Source organism: Sinocyclocheilus grahami, unplaced genomic scaffold (genome assembly GCF_001515645.1).
Source record: "Sinocyclocheilus grahami isolate Dianchi unplaced genomic scaffold, SAMN03320097.WGS_v1.1 scaffold54.1, whole genome shotgun sequence".
NCBI classification, from domain to species: Eukaryota; Metazoa; Chordata; class Actinopteri; order Cypriniformes; family Cyprinidae; genus Sinocyclocheilus; species Sinocyclocheilus grahami.
In genome coordinates this window covers 5,727,125-5,748,403 of record NW_015505233.1, presented here as the reverse complement: position 1 = coordinate 5,748,403, position 21,279 = coordinate 5,727,125, and the positions used below count along the sequence as shown (strand labels likewise).

Here is a 21,279-nt window from a genome sequence, read left to right as displayed (position 1 = left end):
TCCATTCACTGTGCTTTTGTGCAAAAAGCATTTTGTTATACTGAAGGAGATGGACTGAAGAAGAGAAGAAAGCCAGGTTGACAGAGAGAGTGAGCGAAAGATGAACGTGTAAACGAAATGCCCTTCATGGTCCTGCTCATAAGAGACAGTGCAATACGGACATGCATTCCAGCCAGGGCATTCACAAGCATGGCGAGATAACGCTCCAGGATTAACTCCCTCACTCCCTCCCAATGTCCCCGTCTTCTCCTTCTCTCTGTCTATCTCACACTTCTTTATGGACGCGGTCCAGTCTTTCTTTGGCAGGCATGGAGCTTATTTGAACTTATGTAATGGGGTTTATTTGTGTGCTGTTGACATCATTCCCATGGGTTAAGAGCGGTTACACTTCCGCCGCATAACCTCTGTCACACACACGCCACAAAAGCCACACAAACACACGTATCTCATATAGCACAACGGTGAAATCACATACACTCATACACGCTTCTTGCTTCCTTTATTTAGAGGCAGGCAGATATCAGAAAGAAAGAAAAAAGAGGGAATCGTGGATATTGCAAGACGAGTGAAGGAAAAATATTTACAAACTCCGGGCCAGTGGCTGGAAATATTCCATCTGACTTGTTTGTTGTGACGTGCATGTCAAAAAGCAACAGCTCACGTCTGGGGCGACAGGATTTGATTTATTTTAGTGTACGCCAGGAGAACGTGAGGTACAGCCTTAAATTTGTGTTTCCTGATATTTTCTGAACAACAGTACCCAGGGTACAACATTTGCATTCTGGCAAGCAAAGAGAATAGAAATAATAGAAAACATTCAAATGGAAATAATTCTATTTATATATTCTACTCTATTTTCTATAATAATAGAAATAAATATTCATTTATAGTAATCGAAATTTGATTGCCACAATTTCTTCTGACCAATGAACTGTATTTTAATGACAAACTAAAAGAAGATCACTCAAAGTGGCAATCACAGAATCATATTAGATCTTGGATTGCATGTTCTTAAAGCATGAACACTCTGTAGTATGAACACTACCGCTCCATACTATATCTGGCATGTTGGCCATGTGACCTACTACATTAGTCATTAGCCTCAATGGATAGTAATGCGTCCATTGGAAGCATACCTACAAAAAAATCGGAGTATTTAAGCCACAGTCACACTAGACTTTGAGCATGCAAAATTTATTTGTACACTGCAACAGTCGTGATATGACATCACGCTCCACAGCATCTTTTTAAAAACTTAAATTCAACACGTAACATAATAATACATGTAAAAACTTACAATCTACTCCATTTTCCTGCAGCAGTGCAGTTTTAAATTTAAGTTCGTTTAATTCCACTATGAGGTCATGCTTTGACATATTGATCTGCTCATTCACATGATACGAATTCGCAGGTCAGAGTTCACCAAGCCTACTGTAAACTTAGGAACGCTATACTACTCATTTAGCTATACTACTCATATGACATATTGCTTTTTGCATACTCTTAGTGGATAAGAAGGAATATTCGTACTAAACAAGTGCATATTTGTACTAAATTAATAGTATCAGGCTCTCTCTATGAAACTCAACCTGTCAAAATCTTAAAGATCATGATTTTTGGAGGGGGAAAAAAGTCATTTTTGTCAAGTTCTTCAAAAAAAAAAAAAATACTTTATATCAAAGATAAAGCTCTTATATTATTTAGCCAAATACTAAATTAATTATACCCATTCAGATCAATTGGCAGAACGAATGAGCATATATGTGTATAAAAGGCCTCTAATTCCCACACTGGCAAGAACATTCCAGAGAGAGAAAGAGAGAACAACCTCACTGGGGTGCATATGAAGACAGGATGAATTCATAGAGGGAGAGGAAGAGAGGAAGGGATGAGAGTGGGAGAGATCCAGGGAAAGGAATGCTGGGAATGTCAGGTATTGTCACTCCCTGTAACTGAGGCAAAAAAAGAAAGAAATGCACAGAGAGAAAAGGAATAAGAGCTTAATTTGAAGTGGCAGCATTCCTTCAGGGTGGGTGTAGTCATCTGGTTCTAGATGGTGTAGTGGGCTGCTCTTACGTGGCTTTGCCCTCTCGCAGAAAGATGCAGGACAGGGAGAACTGCAGTGTTGCTGAAACCACTTTCTTGGACAGCGGCTTGAACTTGAGCTTGACGTCTGTCTGTGTGGGCATGGCACTGGCATACTGCTTCATGTTAATGCAGCTGGTGGCCAGCGCTTTCCGACGACCCGACGGCGATTCCTAAAATAACACACACACAAAAAACAGAGAGATGCTTAAATACTTCTTAAGCTGCAAAAATATTTTTTTTTACAAATTTACTACAATTGCTAACAACACAATACAATACAAAAAACACAGATAAACTGACATCAGTAAGTTTTTAACAGTTTCAAACTCTAAGGATTTGCATATGACAAAATAGCCCTATGGTGCTTTACTAAGAAAAAAAAACAATCAAAAAGAATGAATGAATGTTGCTAATCCTTAGTTACACTTACTGGTAAAATCGTCACCTGTTTTAACATGTTCAAAGCCCACACACACACTCACACCGGGGGAATCCGGCACTCCAGGAGCATGTGCATACAAGTTTATATAGACTGTCTCAATGGAGTATAAACTCTGAACAGAATGATAAAAATGATAGCAAATAGAGCGACACTGAATTCTCTATGGTGAGATAAAGCTTCACTTTGATAACATCATGTCAACAACTTTTCAAACAAAGAAAGGTCACATTGAAAGTAAAAGGCGTTCATTTGCCTAAATCATTTAAATAATCAAACTCGGTATTAGTTCATCACCTCTAAAACCAGCAGTGTAAACATACCCAGTCATAATGGTCAATGGCACCCCCTGTAGGTAAAAGGACTGGAATATTCTAAAGGGATTAGAAAGGAAAACTGAACTGGCTATTATTCTGCTCTCCAATTCATTGGATTTGTTTATGGTTAGTGAAGTCTAGTAAACATCAATTCTGATATCTCAGGTTATGGATTCAGATTGTGTTTAAAAATATATATAATGATAATGGTTTTTAAAAAAAATACGAGAGGAAAAGGGTTTGACACCAGCCATGTGCCAAAATGATTTTAGGGCGACAATATCTAAGAAAAAACGGAACAAAACAAAACACTGGGCCACCTGCACACTTTCCATTTGCCAGATAGGTTGGAAACACAGTTGGAGACATTTCCTGACCTGCCTCCTCTTATTTAACAAAGCCAAATAAATATCATCACTTTTATTGTTTGTTCTTGAGGCATTTTCTCAGCTTGCTGACTAAGTATCAGCAATTTCCTCCCGGATGAAAGTACCACGCTCAACCTGTGAAACATGTTTTGACACCATCACACAGGCCACAGTGATCGGCAATACAGAAAAATATCAATAAAGAGCCCTTTGATGATACTCAATACATATCTAAATATGGCTTAAATTATTTTTTAATTAGAGGAACATTTTAATAAAACAGTCAGTATATTTAATAATTAATGCAAGAAGTAAAATACTGTAAAAGTTAAAGATCATCAGTTTCCCCAGTTAATTTCACCAATATTAATACCTATTAATAATATTGCAATATTAATCAACAAATTGTTACGAAAACATTTGACACTAATACATTCACTTGTTAACATCTAAATACAAATTAAAGTACAGAGAAAGAAAGGGAGGGATAAGAGAAAACTTTTAAATCCATTTAGAAAACTAATAATTTGTTATAATCATATAAAAGCTATTTTAATCTACCAATTAATTTTTTTTCATAATTGAATCATTTAATTAGTATATACAAAACAAATGTTTAATATAGAGCATTCTTTTATGAACATATTTGAGTGAAAATGCAACTATTCACTGAATCAGAATCATGAACTGTTTAAAAAAAATCAATTCACCTAAACTGACAGTTCGAACACTGGAAATGACTCAAAGAAACGTAATGGTCTAATTATTTATTTTTTTCTCCGTCTCATTTACATTTTTAAACATTTACACTCTGTACAAGTTTCTTCTCTCGCTGTAAGCCATTATTTGGCTTTCTTTTCAGCAAGCACCTTTCATTTCAAGCTTTCTCTATGGGCGAGATATAAGTCATACAAGGCCTATTTTTCTGTCTTTTATGAGATTTTTCTGTCTCTTCACTTTTATCTCATCAGGCCTGTTGCGCAGAGTAAACCAAAACAAAATGAGCAGAGAGAGAAATGAAGGCCCCGTGTATAACCTCTCAAAGAGCCTGCATTCATACACTTGCCTGTGCGCATATGTGGAGTGACTACATATAGATCTCCAGATAGAAATCTTGCTCGCAGGCGCACGAGTTTGCACGTATCAGTGGTCCCGTAGGTAAAGAGAAGCCCTTATCAAAGCAGTCTCAGGAAGACTGAGACGCAGAGAGCTGAAGAGTGACTATTTTCGCCTCAGAAATGCCTCAATACAGCTCCATACACAGGACACAAGGGCAGCACACACTGATCCTTCTTACGGTTTGCTGAAGGTGATTAATCTGACCAAACGGCATTGACGAAGAACACCCCACGTGCCGGTGGCTGAAACCCAATCAAAACAACAGTGCCACCTGCCAATCTCGCATACAGACAAATTACCCACAATCCCCCACTCCAGCTGGGACGGGAGATGGTCCTCTGCGACTCCTTCAGTAAATGAAAACGATAAAAGGGAGAAAAAAAACCTGCGTCTAAGATTCAAAACCGCTCGCCGACGAAGCCACTTGACATTTGTGTTGACATTTGAGCCCCTGTTGAATCGGTCGGAAATACAGCATGTCATCCCTGAAGAATCCAGCGCTCCAAAGCGTGTCTTATCGCTGAGATTATGCACTGGCATTATACCGAGCTAATAGTGCATGTAGGTCCTTTATGAATGAATTTCAAAATGCATCAAACACTTAAGAAGGATTTAGTCCTTCTCCGAAAAAATACTTAAGAATATGCAAATATGCAGGGAAGAATTAGGTTTAACAGATTTGACGAGCGCAAACAATGAGGGTGTTCTTTTCCCTGGCTGCCGGTGTCAATCAGAACCCCAGATTACCTTCCAGGGTTATGACAATGTGTAAAATGAAAAGAGACAATAAGACACTTTTAATTTATCACAGGGATATGACTATCAATACGCAGCTATTGTACCCACAGAATTGCTAAATACCTGGCGGAGAGGGGAGATGAAGGTGCCAGGGTGGCTGACTGCTGCCCCCTGCTGCTCCCTTAAGGAGCATATCACCCTACACACACACACACACACCAACATAGACTCTTCTCTTTCTGAGAGAAGAGTGTCAAACTGTAGTGTTTAAAAATTTAAAATGCATTAAACATCAGTGAGCAGATACATATTTAAAATAAATCAATGTGTCCACGAGAACAACATTTTTCTAATTAATAACAGACAAAAATATTAGATTATATTGAGATTATCAACATATGCCAGCAGTCTCATCAATGAATAAACATTTTAGATTTTTAGTCAATTTTGACTACATATTGTGGAAAACGTTAACTTTACGTATGTTTTATTAAAGTTTTGTGTATATCCTGCAAAATAACTTTAAACCACCGTCACCATTTAATCCCAAAGCAGAGACGTTTAAACCAAAATGTCAGAAAGTGTTTTGCTGATTACATTATTAGCATTGTGCGATTGTATTAAGTTAAAGAAAACATACAAACACACTCTATTAGTTAACTAAAGTTAGGTAACTGTATTAGTTAGTCAAAATATTAACAAATACTATAATGCTATACTAATAATCAGTGTTGGGGGTACATTACAAGTAACGCAAGTTACGTAATCAAATTACTTTTTTCAAGTAACTAGTAAAGTAACGCATTACTTTTTAATTTACAAGAGAATATCGGAGTTACTTTTTCAAATAAGTAACGCAAGTTACTTTTTTTTCAATTTATTGACTGACAGCTCTCCTGTTCCCATGTTGAGAGAAATCAGAAAATGTTACTGTAGTTCAAAATAAATATGAATATGCATTAATTCATCTCACTCACTCACAAAAAAAAAAACAGATTCAGTATTCCTCAAAATGAACAAAAATAATGCAACTTAGAATATGACGCAAATCTGCAATAGTTAAATGTTAAACATCACAAATATCCTTTATGTATTTAATCCCATTCTATTAACCAATGTCTTTGCTTCTGACTTCGATGATCCAGTTCAACCGTACTAATAAGCACAAATTACTCTAGACAAACATTTGTGTGTCTTTTTTTATTGCTGAAGTGTGTTGAAATGTCGTCTTCTGCATTCTACTGTACGGACGTAAATGTACTTTCCCTTCAGCCTGAGGCTTATTCATTTCACTTTTGGTGTGAAACGGCTTTTATATATTTGCCAAAAATAGAACTTTTTTATTTTAAAAACAAACAAGCAAGCCCTGTCCAGATTTAAAAAGTAATGCAAAAGTAACGTAACGCATTACTTTCCATAAAAAGTAACTAAGTAACGTAATTAGTTACTTTTTTATGGAGTAACGCAATATTGTAATGCATTACTTTTAAAAGTAACTTTCCCCAACACTGCTAATAATACTGTACTATGACAGTATATAAATCCTACTAAAACAACAATACAATATGTGCAGTTCAATGTCTACATTGCAATTCTGTATACAAATTCAAATGGCAAGCCTATAGAAATTATATATAAAATGCAACTATTTACAACAATGAAAATGATTTTTGCCCACCTCCAGTTGACATGTTCGCCATTTTCTGAAAACACAACACCAATAACTGTAAAACAAGATATTAATAATGCTGTAATAAATGATTAGAAACATTACTCTGGATGACGTCCATGGTGCCATGGCATGTTTGGGTTTACAGTTTTCCCAGTGTATCATGGACATGTTTGCCTGTGACCTGTGCTTAAATGTTTGTTTTGTTAACACAATGATAATCCAACACCGTGACTGAGAGGATAACAGCCATTATACTTCAAATGACGACTATATTCAAGATTTCCCATCTGCATGTATAAGTGTGTGTAATTGTGTGTCCCTGTTAGAGGAGAACACCACCAAACCCCTGCAGGCTCTCACACCTAAAGCGAACCTCAAACTTCCTTTGACTGACATTTCCAGAAAGCCTGAGGAAGAAAGGGGTGCGACCGGGAGCTTCATCCACTTTAGGGTGTGTATGTGTGTAGTGTTTAGGCGGGTGGCAGTCCCAGCTGTCCCAGTATTGATCCACAGCTGGTGCCAGTATGGGGGGTGTGGGTCAGGGCTGTGGGGTTTCCTTCCCAACACACACACACACACACACACACACAGAGCAGAGGAAGAGGACGAGAAGGAGTAATGCTAGGTAAAAAAAAAAAGGACAACTTCTGATTCCGATTCAAGTCAGAATTTTAGTATTTTAACTTTTGACTGTTAATTCATTCCCAAATATTGGCTTACAGAACCGGTTCTCGGTTCCCAACCCGAGATGATCCCTGAGGGGATCAGAAATGTAGCTCTATAAAAAAAAATTATCAACATTGAGGGTGTTTATCAAAGAAATGGGCCACAATAGGCTTTTCCATCAATAAATGCCAGTTGCGAGTTTCTGCATGAACGCAGAGCCGAATATAAATATATAAAGGAAGAGACAAAGAGGGAGAGGACGGATGAAACATTTTCAGTTGGCATCACCCAAGGCCTATTTCTGTCTGTCATCACTCATCTGTTGTGATTCAAATGTGATTTCCCCAAATCGTCATTGAGTGGCGCTCACACACACACAGATTAGGGGTAGTGTCATTATTTGTGGGAATTGTTATTGAGGGTAGGGCCGGTGGCTGGGGGATTGCCATTGTTCCAGCTGAACATAAAAGACGTGCAAAGCCAACAGACCAAGACTTATGGAAATCAAAAATAATACCAGCCACCAAAATAATAAAAGAGCCCAAAACAATACCAGCCTATTATAAAAGAGAGGAAGAGAAGATGCCAGCTTAATACCTTCATAGAGAGAGTGAAATCACAAAAAGCTGTGCTCAAATACTGGAGCTGTTGTTTCTGCAGCATACCCACGCTGGGACACCGCCTGGTGCCTATGAACGCACAAAACAACAACAATAGACAACAGAAAATAAATCTCTCCCCGCAACCCACCAAACCCTGTGACCTACAGCCTCTTTCAGGCTCTCCAATGAAGGACAAGCATCCGCTGCCAAAATGACTCTTAAACATCACATACACGAGGCCCGTGAAAGATCGGAAAACTCAACTTAAGAGGTTCAAAAAGAGTGTGAAGTTTTCAAATAAAAAAAAAGACTTTAGCAGCCTGCCTATTTCTTTCTCTCTCTGTGTGTTTATTGGCATGACAATAGGGATGTGCAATTAATCGCATGCGATTGTCATGCGCATCTCGTCAGTAAAGCCGGTTCCGTGATTGGTAGTAAATCGCCATCACCTGCTTTCAGATGGAGCGGCATTTAATACACAGAGCCGTAGTTCACTGACAAGCTAGGCGATATCGCGTTCCTAATCGAATGCGATTCATTCTCTCGGATTTCATCAAAATATCTTAATTTGTGTTTCGAAAATGAACAAAGGTCTTACGAGTTTGGAACAACATTATGGTGAGTAACGTTTTTGGGTGAACTATCCCTTTAATAGTTAGTTAATAGTGAGAACTGGGCCTTAAAATAAAATGCGACCAATAATGATATAATAAAGTAATGAGTAAAAAAAAAAAGTAAAGTTAAAAAAAAAAAAAAAAAAAAAAAAAAAAAAAAAAAAAAAAAATGGCCACATTTTAAAGTCACAAAGCCCATTCCAAAAATTATTATTATTATTTTATAATTTAATTTATTTTTTTGCTCTGTCCCTCTCTCTTCCATCCTCTCAGTTATCAACTGTGGGCCAAAAAAAATACTGCTCTGTAAACACCTCCAGCACTGCAGCATTCCAGCACACACACAATGTACACCAGAGAGACAGGTAAGCACACATACACACACCAGAGAGACAGATTTATTGGATTAACACCCAACATCCCATTTTTAAAGGTGCCAGCTCATCAGTTTCCACCTCATATGACCACACACACACACAGCTGTAATTATATCGACAGCACTAACTTAAATTAATGCTCAGTGAGTCCATCACTGGTATAAAGGAGACAGTTATCAGTACTGGGTGGAAAAACGCTGAGTGTGTGTGTGCCTTCTGAGACAGTTACCCTGTTTGACAGAAGAAATCCATCATAATCAGTTATTTTATGTGCAGCACTTGCAGACTTTAGCCCATGAACTAACCACTGGATAACACTATTTTATAGCCGATAAGGGGAATTAGATGTGTGTGTAATTTCCAGAGAGCCAATTGCCACAACATTTAAGCCAGTGACAGTTAAATTCTACAACAGGTTTATCATGACCAGCTAAGCTCACTTTCTCACTGTCAGGTTAGGAGATGAAAAATGGATAGGAGAAATCACAATCACAATATGCATTGCCGAGTGAATTGACAAAGCGACTTTGGTTTTGTTCAACACACAACATTCAGAGTCTTTAATAATCAATCTGCGAGCTCTCCGAGTCTGAAGGAATCTCAGGATCAGAGCTGCTGTAAGAGCTTCTGTCATGCTGTCGTAAAGCAGGTTCTATGGCAGTACCGTCCCACAGGCTTTGAGGGTCGTATCGGTGCTGGCTCTTGAGTTTTAAGCCGTTTAAGACTGACATAATAGGTTTAATCCATCACACCATAGTTTTAAAAGAGTTTAAGTAACAGAAGATACTTTACAGAGTACCTGCCTGAATCAAATTATGCTAAAACAGACGTCATCCCTCTTTTCTTTTCATGCATATACACTACTGTTCAAAAGTTTGTATTTTTACATCATCTGTTCACCAAGGCTGCATTTATTTGAACAAAAATACAGCAAAAGCAGTAAAACTAACTGTTTTATATTTAAATAAATCTTAAAAAGTAATTTATTCCTTTGATGGCAAAGCTGAATTTTCAGCAGTCATTCTAATATGCTGGTTTGACACCAGAAAGATTTCTTATCAATGTTGAAAACAGATGAGCAACTTCTGCTCTAAATTTTTGTGGAAACTGTGATACATTTTCTTCAGGATTCCTTGATGAATAGAAAGTTTTAAAATAACAGCATTTTTTTGTTGTTGTTGAAACAAATCATTTTTGTAACAATGCAAAAGTCTATACTGGCCATCTTAGATCAATTTATTGTGTCTTAGCTGAATAAAAGTATTAATTTCTTTATTAAAAACTCTTACTGACTGCAAAACTTTTAAATGATGATATATATATATATAATGTTAGTATTTATACAAACACCAAAATCCATATTATATGGACAAAAAGAGCAATTAGTGTGCCGTGTATATTTCCATTTCAGAACATATTACAAATTCAACTCATACACACTCAAATTCATGTGAATGATTACAGGTTCTCTCTCTCCTGTTTTTTATTTTACTAATCCCATTTTTCTGTTTTCAGATGTCCATACAAGATACTGGATGAGAGTTGTGTGTTTGCATTTCCTGTAAGTGTTTCTGAAGGTGAATGACAGTGCGATTGTTCCACAGCTCTAATTCGCTTTATCATGCTAGACGTCCGTTTTTCACGAACCGAAACTAGCAAACCAAACAAAACAAAAACAGACAGGCGAAGTAATGGTAGCTGAAAACCCCAAAAAAACAGAGGGATTAAAACGCTTTAAAAATCACTTTTTTCAACTGCATCGACCGAAACATTCAACGGCCATGAGTCACTCGCAGATGTTTAATACACTCCAGTGCTTTAACCCTAAAAGAGCGGATTACATTTGAGAAAGTATGCAAAGAGAGATCGGACGTTTTAGACCACATTAGCATCATGTTTCCAGTGTTGATATCATTGAATCTAACGATACTAATGATCTGACTGGTATCTGACTATAACCACGCAGTTGGGGATGGGGATGGTATTGTAAGTGCAATCGGAGATAGCAATCTGGAGAAAGAGAGAGGGGGAACACCTAGGTCAAGCTTGTGGATAAATATTTGTCTTTGAGGAATATTTTTCAGAGCCACTAAGATCTGTCTCCATCAGCAGGCACCATCTTAAGAAGAAAGAGAAAAATAAATACGGCAGAGATGCGGGGAAAGAGATAGAGAGGGAGGGACAGACGCAGAATGAAGGGAGATAAAAAGAAATGTGAAGGCAGGCAGGTGAGGAAGGATGGACAACAGTCTTAAAAAAAGAAAGAAAAAACTGTGGACAAAGAATGAAGAACCAGTGACATACAAACACAAACACTGAAGAAAAGTGTGTTCATCTGATGTTACAGCTCTAAGCCCAAATAATAACAAAGCAGTACAGAAATGCAGCATACACGCATACACACACACACACACACACACACACACAGAGAGTGTCCTGAGAGAGTCTGTGTTCAGCAGTGTGACCTCAGAACTGAGAAACAGATTAACACATGTGTGCATGTTTATTCCTGCTTCCATCTCACAGTAGAGGGGCAAAACAAAGAGTGTTTCTGTTTTGGATATATTTGTTTGTGTATATGTGTGAGGTGGGCTTAGAGTCGACTGTGACCTTGCCTTACATCTGATCTCCATCCCTGTTAAGAATCCTGTTAATCTGACTGTCAAACACACACATACAGACTCCGAAATGAACTCTCACAACTGTCCTTGCTGAGTGAACTGAAAACATTTACCAGCCATAAAAAATAGTACATGGCGTAATTTTTGTACAAAAAAGGGGGGAAAACTTGTAGTTTGATATACACACTACTGTTCAGTTTTTTTTTTTAATAAATACTTTTATGCAGCAAGGATGCATTAAATTAATCAAAATTGACAGTAAAGATATTTATAATGTTACAGAAGATTTCAATTTCAAATAAATGCTGTTCTTTTGAATTTCCTTTTCATAAAATAATTCTGAAAAAAAATTATCACTGTTTCCACAAAAATATTAAGCTGCACAACTGTTTTCAACACTGATATTAGTAAGAGATGTTTCTTGAGTGATCATGTGACACTCAAGACTGCAGTAATGGATGCTGAAAATTCACATTACATTATAAAATATATTAAAATAACAAAACAAATATTTGAAAATGTAATGTGTAAGAACATTACATTTACAGTACATTTGATCAAATATACTCACAAATATACAATATACAAACAAAATCTTTGTTAAGACTGAAGACTGCTGCCTTTCAAAAACATTAAACCATACCAACCCCAAACTTTTGAACAGTAGTGTATAAAATACAAAAAACTAAAAATACAACTTGCTTATCCCCTTTTAAACTTCTAGAGCACTTGAGCACACACAAAATTCTGTATACATACACACATACCATGAAATGGTAGATCAATATCTGTACCTAATGCTCTCAGTGTCGCTGTTGGTTATTGCATAAACAAAGTTTGTTTTACTCTGCATCAACAAGAAACCAGCAGCAGAATTTCTTTAAAGGTTCAGAAGAAGGTTGGAATTGAGTGATGGCCACTTAATCCTGGAAAACTGTTAAAATCATACTTTTCTGTTAAAATCGTAGGTTGATTAGCAAACTTGCTATTGTTAGTTGAAGACACAACAACCTAAATGTGTCTTTACTGGGATGCATTAAACACTTCCCAAGACCATCATAAATGGCATCTTCCACTTTTCCACATCTTCCAACAAAAAATTATGACTGAAAAAATTAAAGGGGTCATCTGATGCGATTTAAATTTTTCCTTTCTTTTTGGAGTGTTACAAGCTCTTGGTGCATATAGAAGATCTGTAAAGTTGCAAAGACTATTAGAGATATTCTTCATAAAAGTTAAGAGTCAACCACGCCTACCTAAAACGGCTCGTTCTAACACACCCCCACATGTCTACGTCATGATTTGGGAAGATTTGCATAACGCCGCCCAAATGTTCACGCAAAGAAAGAAGGCGTAACTTTATTCTGGCTGTATTATTGTTGTTGCCGCCGCCGCCATGTCGTGAAGGCACTGTGTGTTTCGTTGTGAAAGCGAAACTACTTAGTTTGACCTTCCAAAAGAGGACGATATCTGGTTCCTCATGCCTAGAGCTGATCCGTGCTGGTCGCTGAGGGAATACATCAACTTCGCGCTGTGGATCGCTGGATCGGCTTTCACGTGGACGAAGCGGAGTCCAGCCCGAGGTCGTCACATGTGGTTGCCGCAAGCCCGCCGGCCGCACCGTTCTTAAGCCTGCCGGCCATTCCTCACTCAAGACCGCCATCGCTCACTCTAGGCCGCCGTGTGTGATGCTGTGCGTTTCGTTGTGAAAGCGAAACTACTTTGTTTGGTCTTCCAAAAGAGGACACGATTACAAATCAGTGGTTAAGTTGTATTTACAACACCGTTCCAGAACAGTTCAACCCAAATATTCAGATGTGTGCAACGCATTTTATGGAGGACTGTTTCCTGATCCTGGTAGAGTAGACTACAATGCCGGCTGTTCTGACTCACAGACTGTAAGTAAGTTTTTTATATTTAAAGGATTTGCAACTGATGATTCAAATGCGAGTTTTGAGCAGTGTAGAGTAGCGCTTGTTTTTTGTCATTTCTCCAATCACAAATGCAGACATGGTTTTATGTTTACGCGGCGCGATGCAACGCAACGCGTAAAAAGACAGTATAAGTCATTATAATCCGTAATTATGTCCCCACTGGATGCAACAAATGCCTCGTTTATATTGGATTTGAATGTTTTTGTCTCGTCACTCCGGCCGGACAGGGCATCACAATATGGTAAGGGGCGTAACATTTCCGTCACACGCTTGAGTTTCGGCCAATCACAACGCACTGGATAGCTGGCCAATCACAGCACACCTCGCTTTTCAGAGCGATGAGCTTTGTAAAAATCGACACGTTTCAGAAAGGCGGGGCATAGAGGAGAAACAATAATGTACAGTATGTGGAAAATAATGTGGTTTTTTTACCTTAAAACGCATAAACACATTTCATTACACCAAATACACAAAATAATGTTCTTTTTAGCAACATATGATCCCTTTAATAGGACCATTTAACATTTACAAAAACTTTCGCATCCCTATTTTTACATTTAGATTACCTCATTCAACAACACTACATTACAAATTAATATTTAAAAGCACTAACAATCTAATGAAAATGTTCAAAGTAATATTTAGCAAAACTCAAAATATAAATTTTATTCTGTACATTATAATGCCTGAATTTACTTGGAGAATTTAAAACAATTAGTTTTAGTTTAAGCATTTTATCCTTAATTTATGTAGACAATTTTTTAAATCTACTATTTATAAGTTAGCATTCACAACATGAAATCAAATGTTGGTGCATCCCTGGATTTGACCAAAATGAAAATTCAACTCAAACTTAAACTACAGACCATCTTGAGCAAACTAAATGGGGACACATTCACTAAAAATAAAATAAATCCTCTATAAGAGCGCACAGATTAATATCCCATTTAAAGTGAAATCCATGTGCGTCTGAGGCTCTGATCTGACAAAATTACACAAAGCAAAGCAGCAATAAAAGTTGAGAGCCAGTTACATTCAGTTCAGATTAATCCATAGAGAGACAGACAAACTTTTCTATTTCATTCTCCACACCAGCTTTGCTCAGCATGCCTGGCTGGGTGGCTGAATTATTCTGTGTGATCTCCAGAGAAGCGCAGGACCAGGGGCAGCGTGAGGACCAGTAGCCCACGTAATGTGCTCCTGACGCAGATGCAGCCGCGGCGAGGACCCCTGGGTAGAGGACAACTGATGTGGAAATGACTTTAAATGTTTTGGACGAAGTCCACAAAAGGCAGCAGATCATCAGAAAGAGAGAGAGAAAGAAAAAGAAAGAGAAAGAAAAGAATAAAAAAAGAATGATGAAACAATAGAGCAGAAGCAAGATCAATCAATGTTTGAACCACAGGAAGTGAATCATTCATTTTATCTTGAAATGTACACATTTACTTCACATTGTTTCATCTTTCCTCTTATTCCTGCTTTCTAATCCAGGACTTGTGAACATAACCTATTTGTAGTCAGTCACATTCTGCCCTCTAGTGGCTGGAGGAGGAAATGAGCAAGAAATAGTTCATTTCTACTCCAATATGAAAATTTGAGGACTCTTCAACACTTTCCATACAGGAACAGTTCACAGAGTAAATGATGACAGAATTTTGGAATACTCCTCGTACAACTCTGCTTTTCCATTATCCATTTTTCCATTATGCACCTTATAAGAAACTTCACAGATAAATTCAGAATGAGACTACATTCTTGCTAGTCTGCAATTTTGGTAAGTAGCATGACTCCAGTTGGGAAAAAATGGAAAACAACAATTTCCACAAATTCAAAACTACAGATACAACTCTGCAAGTTTAAACTCAGAGTTAAACAGAATACAATACTGATATGAGGAATAAAGACTGCAATAGCTGGAAATGCTGCCATTGTTCTCTCTCAAACACACACACAAATACACACAGAGAATGCGGTGCCAAATAGGGCAGCTCAAGGAGCTTTCATGTCAGTCTCTCTTGGAATCCTCTCTTCTCCTCTCCCGCCTTTATACACCTCTCTTTCTATCCCTCTCTCATTCTTTCTTCTGTTTTCCTTAGTTTCTCACAGCAGGCAGGAGCACAGGGCAGAATGAACCAGTGTGTAGAGCAAAAATTTGTATTTTTTTCGATTGTCAAAGCTCAAGAAGAAAAGGAAAAAAATGATGCGTCATGATGATAATTGCATTACTTCAAACATGCTACAGATGAAAATATGATACTGTATTTTTGCTGATAAATCTTTTATATGTGTGAAAATACATATGTGTGATGTGTCTTTTATATGTGTGAAAGATATGTCATCATTTACTCCTCATGACTGTATGACATTCTTCTGTGGAACAAAAAAGAATTTTAAAAGATTTTGAAAAATGTTCAAACTCCAAGTTAAAACTGGTTGGTTAACAACATTCTTCAAAATATCTTTTGTATTCCACAGAAGGAAGAAATACATAGAGGTTTGGAACAGAAATATGAGGAACTATCCATTAATTGTTCAAACATTTTTCAAAATGCTTAAAATGTGGTTTAAAGTTTAGTCTGTGACAGTCTGACATTTTCTATAATTTTTCTGTCATTTTGTACTGTTATCATCAATTAAAATGTCAGGAAAAAAAATGAACTAAACAACTGCAAAAATGCAAGTTAGAGAGAAAGAGAGAGAGAGCGAGAGAGAGAGTCTGTGGGAGATGGGAGTGTTTATGTTTGTGGAAGGAGGAATTCAGTTAGTTTGTGGAAACCTGGTGTATGTGGATCTCTTCTAATCTCAATGCTGGTGTCAGATGACAGGCATGTCTTTGATCAGTCTGTTATTAGAGAGGTGTGTATGGACAAGAGGAATTCAGATATTATGCTTTGTGTTCTCACTCTCCCCTCAACCATTCCCCATCTGCATGCACATAACACATAACAAAGGAATACCATTTCATCTATTAATCTCAAATCACAAATATAGTCATCGCACAAACAGAAATGTGTGTTTATGCTGATTAAGACATCTCAAGTGTGTGTAAAGTCTCTCATGAGAACAGAGGCATTAACAAGCTCTTGCCAGCAGAGACATTTACAATGGACCTGTGATGGGAGTTTATTATTGTGTGTTGATGTTTGTGCATGTGTCTGCTGAGCAGACACATGGATAGGACAGCCCTGTCTGGACCGATGCCCATGTTTGTGGATCCAAACAGCCTCTCTCCAGAGACACAGACAGATGCCATGTTAAGAATGGAAAACTAGTGTAGTGCAAAATATATACTGCATAACAGTTTAAAAAAATAAGGAAGAAAAAAAAAAGATTAGTCCGCAATTGTAAAAATACTTTAAATTGTAGTATTCTACATTGTTCTTAGCCAACCATTTGAAAGTTTTGGGTCTATAAGACTTTTTCCTTTTTGTTTTTGAAAGTCTCTTATGCTCAACAAAGCTGCATTTATTTAATCAAAATACTGTAAAACAATTACATTTTGAAATAGTAATACTATATTAATATTTTTAAAAAGTAATTTATTCCTGTGATGGCATGGCAAGGCTGAATTTTTATTACTCCAGTCTTCAGTGTCACATGATCCTTCAGAAATAATTCTAATACAGTGTTTCACCTGCCATTATATTAGGGGGGCTGCCCAAAAAGTTACGCCTTCTTTCTGTGTGTGAATATTTGGGCGGCGTTATGCAAATCTTCCCACATCGTGACGTAGATATGTGGGGGCGTGTTAGAACGAGCCATTTTAGGTAGGCGTGGTTGACTCTTAACTTTTATAAAGAATATCTCTTTGGATTTGAGACTATAGTCTTTGCAACTTTACAGATCTTCTTTATGCACCAAGAGCTTGTAATACTCCAAAGAGAAAGAAAAAATTGAAATCGCATCATATGACCCCTTTAAAGTTACCTTTACGATAGAACAGGTCTATACCTTGTTCTTTTTTAAACAAACTAAAAAGCCTTATGTTATTCATCTTATTTACACGACGGCATGTCATATCGATCTCTACGTTATGGTCGTGCTCTCTGTATCACGCACAGTGCTGATCATTCACTCCCCTCACCTACAATCCCTGCCAGCCCTGAAACTCGAACCCACGATCTTTGGGTTACAAGTCCGACTCTCTAACCATTAGGCCACGACTGCCCCAATCAATGCAATACAAGAGCATAAAAGCTGGTAATCTTCTAGAAGGCAAAAGTCACTTGGCAGGGGGAATTTGTTATATTTGCATTAAAACTGTGTGTACTGCTGAAATAACAGCTAGATCAGGCTCTGAAAAAAACAGCCAGACAAGTAACCTGCTTTTAAACTAAGACATGAAACAAATTAATCCAAATACTGAGCATCGCAGTTCAGCCAAACTACATAATCACTTGTCAAACCACATGAACAACTAAGGGTGAACAGGCACTACGTGACACAAACATATTCTGCCTCAAATCAGTCATTCTTCATTCTTGCGCTCTGAAACTGTAACAGTGTGATTACTGTATTTGAGCACTAGGTGTCAGGCTGCACATACTCAGCAGAACTCACTAGAACAACAAGAGCGTAATAAAAGCACTCACATTTTCAATGACAAAGGTCCACTCTTTGTCTTCAAACTCCTCTGCATGGGGATCCTGAAAAAACAGAATGTGGAAATGAATTAATGCCATACAAACTGAGACGAGGCTCATTAAAGTCTCAGAATAAAGCCTGTTTTTAGTGTCTTTTGTAGCAGAGATACTGGGCAAAAACAACTCCACAGATCAAATCAATCTCCATTTACTGATCAACAATAGGAATCAAAGCAATATCTGCATCCAGACGAAAGAGCTCAAAGTCCACTGATGCTGCAAATCAATTCATACACATATCACATACAGCCTAACACAGCAGTAAACTAACTCACTGCTTTGCTTTTGAGAGGCAAGGGTGTGTGCACTATGTATGTGTCAGTGGAGTTCAATTCATCCCTCACACTAAAGCACAAATACACCTTACAGTACAACATTGACAATACACATCAAGTGAAGACTCACAGATAGACCTACAGGTTTAAAGATAAACGGACTGTTAGAATAGAAGGAAAAAGGTTTCAGGACATCTGAGCATGACTGAGAGCAAGAACACACACAGGAACCAGGACTCGCAATCTTGAATTGGATTACCAGCAGTAAGAGGCTTGACCGCAATCTGACAGGTGTGTGTTTATGCAGGGGTGCTGTGTGTGTCTCATTTTCAGAACATCACTGTCCTCATATAAACCGTTCCAAACATGGTAGAGCAGACAGAAGGATAAACGATCTCCTGCTGCGTGTCTGGATTATTCTAGATTACTATATGTATCAGTTACCCAGGAACAGAGAAATGTCTGTGCCCCCAAAAAGGATTTTCTGTGGAGAATCACCACTGATAGAGCATTTCATCCAATGACTATACTTAAACTGTGTCCGGGAAACTAGCAAGAGAGCATCACAGAAACCATGCACAGATGCTCCATGTGTCTCTACATTTCTAGAACACACACACACTGCCTCCTGCCCTACAGCATCATGCTGTGTTTGACATGGAGCACTGAAGACAATCTGTTTTCAGTCATCTCTCACTCTGAAATAACGAAACACTTTCTCTTTATAATCTCTTCTATATTTCCATTCCTACTTGGACTTGTGCATTTCCTCTAGGCTAGTTGACATGCTCTACTGCAATTCTCTTTTCACATGATCTTATCAAAGTTTTTCATAATGGCTTTATGCTTCCTCATGGATGGGTCACAATGTTTCTTGAAATAACTTTTATTCAGCAAGGCTGCATAAATTGATCAAAAGTGACAGTAAAGACACTTATAAATGTTACAAAATATTTCCATTTCAAATAAATTGTTCTTTTTCATTCTTCCCATTCATCAAAGAGTCATTAAAAATATAATAGGCTATATATGATCAAATAATAAGTATCAATGTATCAACATGTATTAAATCTTAAATTATTAAATCTAACTGAATTTACTGTTTTAATTAAAAAAAACATTTGACATGAGAATTTGACATAAAAGATAGCACATACATTTAACAAGGTATAAAAAAATTACCTTACAAAGATTTTTAAAAAGGTGATTGGAAATCAATTACCGAATGAGAAAGTTAATTGTCACTGGTCAGAAGGTGCTCCTACATTTTTGACTCATTAAAATATATAGGCCTATATATATATATATTTTTTTTTTTTAATATTAATTTATTATACACACAGTGGAGGCCAAAATTATTACTAGTATTAGACACTAGTATTTTGACCAGCTAAAAAATGGTTTTAAGTTATTTCTATCGTTTGCTGTAGCGTGTCAGTCTGTCTGGAAAGACATGAAGAAACAGAACAAACTGAGACAGACTAAATCCAGAAGAACTGTGGCAACGTCTCCAATATGCTTCAAGAGACCTACCTGTAAAACTACCAGAAAAACTATGTGCAAGTGCGCCTAGGGCAAAAGCTTCTTTAAACACAAAGGAAGGTCACATCAAATGTTGATTTTTATTTAGTTAATAGAAGTTAATTGATAAAGAAAATTTATTTATGATATTTTTGACAGCATCCTCAACATCCATTTTACAGCATTTTTACTAGGGCTGCACGATTAATCGCATGCGATATTTAACGCGCATCTTGTCAAGTTAATGCTGCTCAATGTGAAAGCACGCAGGTGATGGAGATTTACCGCTGATTAAAGAACCGGCTTTACTGATAAGATGCGCGTTAAATATCGCTTGCGATTAATCGTGCAGCCCTAATTTTTACACAAGTGCCTAAAACTTTTAACAGTATGTTGCTTTGCCGGTAGGTTTCTTGAAGCATCTTGGAGACATTGCCACAGTTCTTCTGGATATATATATATATATATACTGCTGGTTGACAAAGGTCAATGAGCCAGATACCTGTTCAGTGTTTCTACAGCCAATGCCAGCTGACAAATACAATTATACAATTACTGCACTTCACAATCATTGAAACCATCTGAACCCTAAACACAAGCAGTATATGTTCAACAGAACTACATTACAGTACTGCAATCCCACCAGCATCCTGCCAGAAACAGAAAGAACCACACCTGTAACTCATTTCGTGGTTCATTTCTTATATTTCATATGTGCACTCTGTGTTCCCTAGGGTACAGTTCATTTCTCAGACCCATTACCACACAGATCCTTAAAGTCGGTCAGTTGTTTTAACTCAGATTTGTGGCTGCAGGTCATGCAGCTCTAGATACATTAAGATTTACTTTGCTTGCCAAAGTCTTTTGACTGCGCTTTCAAGGTCCATCTTAACTACTGTTCTCTACAAAAACCCTAATATGAAATTTTTCCATGATTGACATTCTTTGTAAATCTGGCAGGTGTCTGCTGATAGAAACCTGCCAACAACTGAAGTGTGAGTTATGAAGCCAAGACTGTCAAACCCTGCTCTGGGAATTTAAGACGGACAGGCTGCAGGTCTGCATCTTTGTTCACACCCTTTATTACAACAAGAACTGTATAAGACTTCCAAACGTAGCATGCAATACATTCCAAAGAGAAAGGACAAATTGAAATCGCATCATATGACCCCTTTAATAACTTTTGTAAATGTGCAAATCTAATTAAAATAAACAGCTCCTAAGCCAATTAAGGGTGCTTTCACACTTGGTTTGATTGCTTGGTCCGAACAAGAGTTCGATTGTT

The 21,279-nt window shown here is 37.4% G+C and overlaps 1 protein-coding gene across 1 annotated transcript in view; it reads right to left on the bottom strand.

Annotated features, from left to right (window-relative positions):
• LOC107583560 (EH domain-binding protein 1-like) overlaps positions 1-18,203 on the bottom strand; it is a 124,001-nt gene extending 105,798 nt beyond the window's left edge. Inside the window, exons 1-2 of the mRNA XM_016269829.1 lie at positions 18,148-18,203; positions 2,077-2,258 (exon numbers count right to left, since the gene is read on the bottom strand). Coding sequence (XP_016125315.1) covers positions 2,077-2,210 — 134 coding nt within the window. The 5' untranslated portion in view covers positions 2,211-2,258; positions 18,148-18,203. The remainder of the gene's footprint in view (positions 1-2,076; positions 2,259-18,147) is intronic.
• Positions 18,204-21,279: the final 3,076 nt, after the last annotated feature.